The 6268-nt window shown below is 35.6% G+C and overlaps 1 protein-coding gene across 1 annotated transcript; it reads left to right on the forward strand.

The window, feature by feature from the left end:
• Window positions 1–2541: 2541 nt before the first annotated feature.
• Window positions 2542–3808, forward strand: LOC104585984 (F-box protein SKIP23-like). Its single transcript, XM_088900408.1, has 3 exons — window positions 2542–3106; window positions 3255–3580; window positions 3677–3808. The coding sequence occupies exons 1-3, from the start codon at window positions 2842–2844 to the stop codon at window positions 3806–3808; spliced, it is 723 nt and encodes a 240-aa protein (XP_088756534.1). The 5' UTR covers window positions 2542–2841.
• Window positions 3809–6268: the final 2460 nt, after the last annotated feature.

Below are 6268 nucleotides of genomic sequence, written 5' to 3' on the forward strand. Positions count from 1 at the left end.
ATGCACTCTGATTCAGTGTTGCTATTGTTTGGCAACAATGCATTTATGTGTTGGCAATGACAAAAAGCATAATTTCAAGGCATTTTACACCCAAAATGAGAGGTAATTTTACATCAAAAGAAAGGAAGTGATCAATGTTAAATTGTGTTTACGTCCATTGCAACTAAAAAATGGTTTGACAAGAAAGTAAATTTATCAATGCAAAACTAAACCAATTTTGCATTTGTATGGACCAAAATGCACTCTGTATATTTGCATTTTTACTTTATCTGCAATGGGTGTGTTGTCCAATGACTCTATGCCTTGGTCATGGTTGTGGAGAATAGGAATGGCAATGGGGTAAGGATCATATTCCCCATCCTTGACCCCGATTTTGAAAATAATTCCCGTCCCTGACCTCGATCCCCATTGGGGATAAAAGTTATCTTCCATCCATGATCCAGAAGATGGGTTTCTCGTGGGGACCCAAATCTCTTAAAATTTTAATTAACAATATTTTTTTGAAAAAATAGATTTATTTAAAATAAAGAAAAATTTAGGACATAAATAATATTATATTTGATATATAATATAAATAATATCATATATATAATATATTTAATATGAGTAATATTTAATAAATATATAATCAAGGCCGGGGCAGGGCAGGGATGTCATTCCCCATATTAATATCATCCACATCCTCGCCCCACCAAAGCCATCATCGTCTCCATCGGAGTTGAGGAGGGTGGATAGAGCTGTAAAGTGGGTCATGTCTAATAATGTGATTGATGAGGTTGACAAAACTACATAGGGACTTTATCTTGTTGACAAACTACATATTGAACCATCTATTCCTCTTGCTAGTTGGAATATGCAAGGCCTGGAGGCCCTTTGGGTCAAGAATCTTAGATGGTTCAATAAGGCTTGCCAAGGTAAGCTTGGATGGAAACTTTTGACTGAACAGGATAACCTTTGCTAGTAAGTATCTTAATAAGAAGAAGAATTTCTGGGAGGTTAAAGAAAAAAGCGGAATCTCTTAGGCTTAGACTTATCTAACTGTGATCTTATTAAGATTAGTTCTGGCTGGAATATTTGGCAATGGTAGGAGTGTCTTATTTCTGGATAGATATTTGGGCAGAAAATACCCTGATTATGGATAATGTTAATCCTGATCAGATGAACAATAAGGACCTTTTAGTTTGCAAAGTTATGGACAATGCAATATATGGAAGGAAAATCTGATGGTAACTTTTCAGTTAAGTCGACATATAATATGGAAAGTGGTATTATTGGCACCATCTTTTCAAAAATCCTTAACAGAGTCTGGAATATTAAGGTGATCATATCTTCAACAACTGTGTATGTTGAGCAAATCTAGTTGGCGGTGGAGGCTAATTTGGCTGGGCATAGGGATGAGGATGATGGACCCATTATTTGATAGTGAACCCATATCCAAAATAAATGATGAGGATGAGAATTAAGAATATTATTAAATTAGAGAGTTTATTAAGATTAATTTTGATGCTTCTCATAATGTTAATGGTTTGTATATAGTTGTTTGTATTGCTAGGGACCGCCTTCGAGCCATTCGGGATTTAAAAGCATTCAAGATCGGATCTACCACAATAAACGTTGCGGAGGCTAGCTTGGGCTGCTTAAGAAGCTCACAATTTTCAAAAGCTCACAATATGGCCCTCAACTTTGGACTCAGCTATTATTATCAAGGGAGACTCGAAGCTCATCATTGATTGCCTGAAGAGATTCGTGGTCGTGTCATGGAGATTAGCAAACATTATTGAATATTGCAAATGTATTAGTGTGCATCTAGTCGGGGGAGTGCGTTACTGTCATGGTTTCATGGAGACAAATCAAGTTGCTGATTGGTTAGCAAGCTTGCAACACTATCTTGGGTAAGCAAGTTTCTCTTACTTGTATGCCATGGCTTCTCGGTTTGTGGGGCCCTTCTAACCTAGGCTTGTGTACCATCTCCTGGTCCTTAAAGAAAAATATGGGTCATGCTGGGTTTGGGTTTTGAGGCTCGTGGGCTAGCACAACACAACATGAAAAATGGGTTAAAAAAAAACATGAAAAAGTGGGTTGTGCTAACACGAGCCATAACATAGTCCATATATATGATAATTATATATATATATATATATATATATATATATATATATATATACTATTTTAGTCTAATTATACTGTAAATTTCTTAATTTCATTTTATTATTTCATAAATAAACAATTATATTCAAAAAAATTCATATAAAACAATTATGTATTCTGTCCAGGCTTGTATCATGGACCGTGTCAGACCTGACCTTCACCAAGGCCTACATGCTAGCATGACATGACCTGCTAAACCACAGGCTGCTCGTAAAATCGTGCCATACCAATATAGCATGGCCCAGGAGGAAAAAGGATTAATGGCTCTAACAATCCTTGTATTATGAGAAACCCTTAAATTAATGGAAATGCCAGTTTAGACCCTAAACTTTCAAATAATGCCTCGTGTTAGTGAGCCAGAACACTGAAAATTTGCAAACGAATCCCACTAAATAAAATAAAATATTATTTAATATATAATCACAAATGTTGAAAATAAAATATAAATGGATCCCACATAAAATTCTCTTGACAAAAATAATAGATGAGCCTCACCTTAAATTTTCTTTCTCAAAGAAAAATAATAGGTATGCTCCAGTTGAAATTGTAAGTGGGTCCTCCCTCTCTCTCTCTCTCTCTCCATCATCATCCATCTTCTTCTTCTTCACACTTTCCTCTGCCTTCGTCGCTCGCTGCAACCTAAAGCAGTAGCTCCACCACTTTTCTCTGTCTTTGTCCGCAATCTTACAAGTTATGAGGGAGTGGTCTGATTTACCAGAAGACATCCTACACCTAATAGTTGAAAGGTTAGGCCCCAAGGATTTGAACCAATTTGGCTCTATCTGCAGCTCTTGGAGTTCGGTTTCCCTGCAAACTTGGTTTGAACAACCTCAGCCATGGCTAATGGTTCCCTACCCCAACGGTGAAACAAATGGAGAAACCCAAGGTCTCCTCAGTCTTCCCGACCGCAAGGTTTATAGGCTTGAGTTACCAGAGGTAGTCGACAGAAGAATCTGTGGTTAATTCCTCTCATGGATAGCTAGTAAATGTGCACGAGAATTCAAAAATTCATATATTGTACCCCTTCACAAGGCTACAGTTGCAACTTTCACCTCTGACAACATTTCCGAACGTTGTCGACACATGTCAATTGAAAGAGAGTTCAGGCAATCTCCTCAACTCAGAAGATGAACTTGAAGTTGAATACATTCGCGATTTCTACATAGCGAAAGCCGTCTTGTCTTCAAATCCTACATCTCCAAATGTCTGTATTGTCATGGCCATCCATGGAGAACAGAGGGATTTGGCTTTCTGCAAGCCAGGGGAAGTCATGGACTGTCATAGATGCCCTTTTCATGATGTCATATATTACAAGGGGCAGTTCTATGCCATAAAACATGCAGGAAGAGTTCTAGCTTCTTGGGGTCCATCTCTGCAAGCTGCGATAATGGTTTCACCCTCGAAAGGTGATGGATTTGACAAGAATTATCTGGTGGAGTCATGAGGAGAGTTTTTGAACGTGTCTAGTTTGAGGGTTCGGACAACATACCTCATAAGACAGTATGGTTCAATGTATTATGAATACAAGTTAGATTTCAGTGGACCAAAGTGGGTTGGGGTGACAAACCTGGGCGATCAGATGTTGTTCTTGGGTGATAATACCTCATTGTCTCTCTGTTCATTTGATTTCCTTGGATGGGGAACTGTATCTACTTCATAGACGATAATTCTAGTCTGTGAAGAGGATGTGTATGGGGGACATGATGTGGGTATATTCAAATTGGATGATGGTAGTTTGGATTTTAATCTCATTAGAGATTAAATCTATTGGAGGTTGATTGATCAATTACATAAAAAAATACCTCACACATGTCTTGGGAAATAGTTTTTTCTTCTATTAAAATCAATTTTCAATTTTTCCCACATTGGAAAATTATAAAACTTGTTTTGAGTTTTTAAATAGGAGTTTAGTTACACTCCTTAGAAATAAAGATGAGAGTATGAAGGCTTGCTACCACACAATGCGTGCGCACGATGTGTGCGGCACAATTATAGAACTTGAGTCTGCTAGTATAGTAGGAAGCCTGATGTATGTTATGCTTTGTATTAGACCTGATATTGCATTTGTAGTAACTAAACTTAGTCAGCATTTGTGATTATCCGATTGTACTAGAAGGGTACATTGAAGAAATGGGATTAAAACCCTTCACTTTGTCACTAATAATGGTAACTCAATCTCAACTTAAATTTTTTATATATAATATTATTTATTTCTTATATATAAAATATTTAAATATTTTATATAATTTATATATAATAATTAAATTATATAAATAATTTATATATTATATACTTTATGTAAATAAAATATTTATTCTATATATTTATTTATTAATTACCTAAAATAATTAATTAGTTGAATTTGGATATCGAATTTTTTAATCGGATTCAAATTCGGATATTGTCTAATCTGATTCAAATTCGATCCGTTTACACCCCTAATGAGAACTTGGGTTTGCTCTCGGGATTGTTCATGAGACCAAGAAAAAAACACATGGTCTTAACAGTGCTGAGTACAAAATTTGAAACTTTTGTAGAGACATGACTTTTTTATGTGTATGGGTATCTCCGTTCTGTCTTGAGAGTAATTGGTTTAAGGTCTTATCACCAATAACTTTGACAAGACTCTGAGATATCTATACTAATAGAAGGTTTAAGATATAAAACATCGTTTGTATGTATAACTATGTCATAATAGTTTGAACCGAGAGAGATTTAAAATTTTGACCAATCAAAGTGGGGGATTGTTGGATTTTAATCTCATTAGAGATTAAATTCAATGGAATTTGATTGTTCAATTACATAAAAAAACACATTTGTACATGGGTCGGGCGGCCCGATGGGCCGGCACGGTCCCCGAACGGGCTTGAACAGGTATATAGGCCCGTAAGCTTAACCTTGGGCCAAAAAGCCCAGCCCGCAATAAATTCGTGCGGGCTTGGGATTTGCCAAAATAGCCCGGCCCGACCTATAAATAAACCTAGAAAACCTAGTTGAATACCCCTCTTTTTTTCACCTCTTTCCCTTCTTTTTCCAACCAAATTCTTCTTCTCCACATCCTCTTTCCCTTCTTTATATATATTTTTAATATAAATAAATTTTGAATTTATATATTCTTTTAATGTAAATAAATTCTGATTTATATTGATTATTGAATAGGGAAAATTTCTAATTTTTTTTGTATGTCTTTATGTTAATGATATACTTATTGTGGCTCGCAAAGGGCAGATTTAACTTTTGGTACGAGGTTGACCGTTGATGTTTCACCAGTCACGATTTGATCAGGTGTGAACAAGAGGCACTATTCAAAGTTAACAGTCATTACTACACTTTTAATAGTCACAGTGTTTGAAATTGTGACTGTTCAATGAGCATTTTCTGAACCAACACCTTCCTCTGCTCCATGATTCTTTAGAAATTATTTAAAGAGCGTGAATCAAACAAACACACACAAGTTTTTTGAAATCACTCTTGTCTCTCTCAATTCGATCTATTATTGTCTCACATAAGGTTTCTTCGGAGATTCTTCAACTTTTCTAGTTGCAAATTCTCGCCCAAGACTCTGTTGTATCCTGGGAACATATTTGCCTGTAACCCTAAAGACAATGTCTTCAGACATGCCTAAGGCTTCTCCTCCAAGTTTTAGTGACCCCAATTTCCGATAGATAAGACCATTCAATAGCTCTTCCCTAGTAATACTTGTTGGTGTATCATGCCAAACCAATGTTGTTGGTTTGGATTGTTGCGGGCAGATGAAAACGCAAAGAAGAAGAAGAAGAAGAGAGAGGACCCACTTACAATTTCAAGTGGGATCCATCTATTATTTTTCTCTCTAAAAAGGAAATTTCAAGTGGTGCACACCTATTATTTTTCTCTTAAAAAAGAAAATTTCGAGTGTGACCCACTTAATTATATATTATTTTCAATATTTATGGTTATATATTAAATATTGTTTATTTTATTTAGTGAAATCCACTCGTAATTTTTTTGTTTTTTGAGTTTTTTAAGTTTAATGGTAAAACATCAGCATTTTCTTATCAGCTTGTACGGTTGCTTATTTTTTAAGTTGAAGATCCCTTTTCATTAGCTCCAAGGGCAAAATTGCGTTTTTCGCATAACA

This window comes from Nelumbo nucifera, chromosome 3, assembly GCF_055504915.1.
Source record: "Nelumbo nucifera cultivar China Antique chromosome 3, China Antique-T2T, whole genome shotgun sequence".
Lineage (NCBI taxonomy): Eukaryota > Viridiplantae > Streptophyta > Magnoliopsida > Proteales > Nelumbonaceae > Nelumbo > Nelumbo nucifera.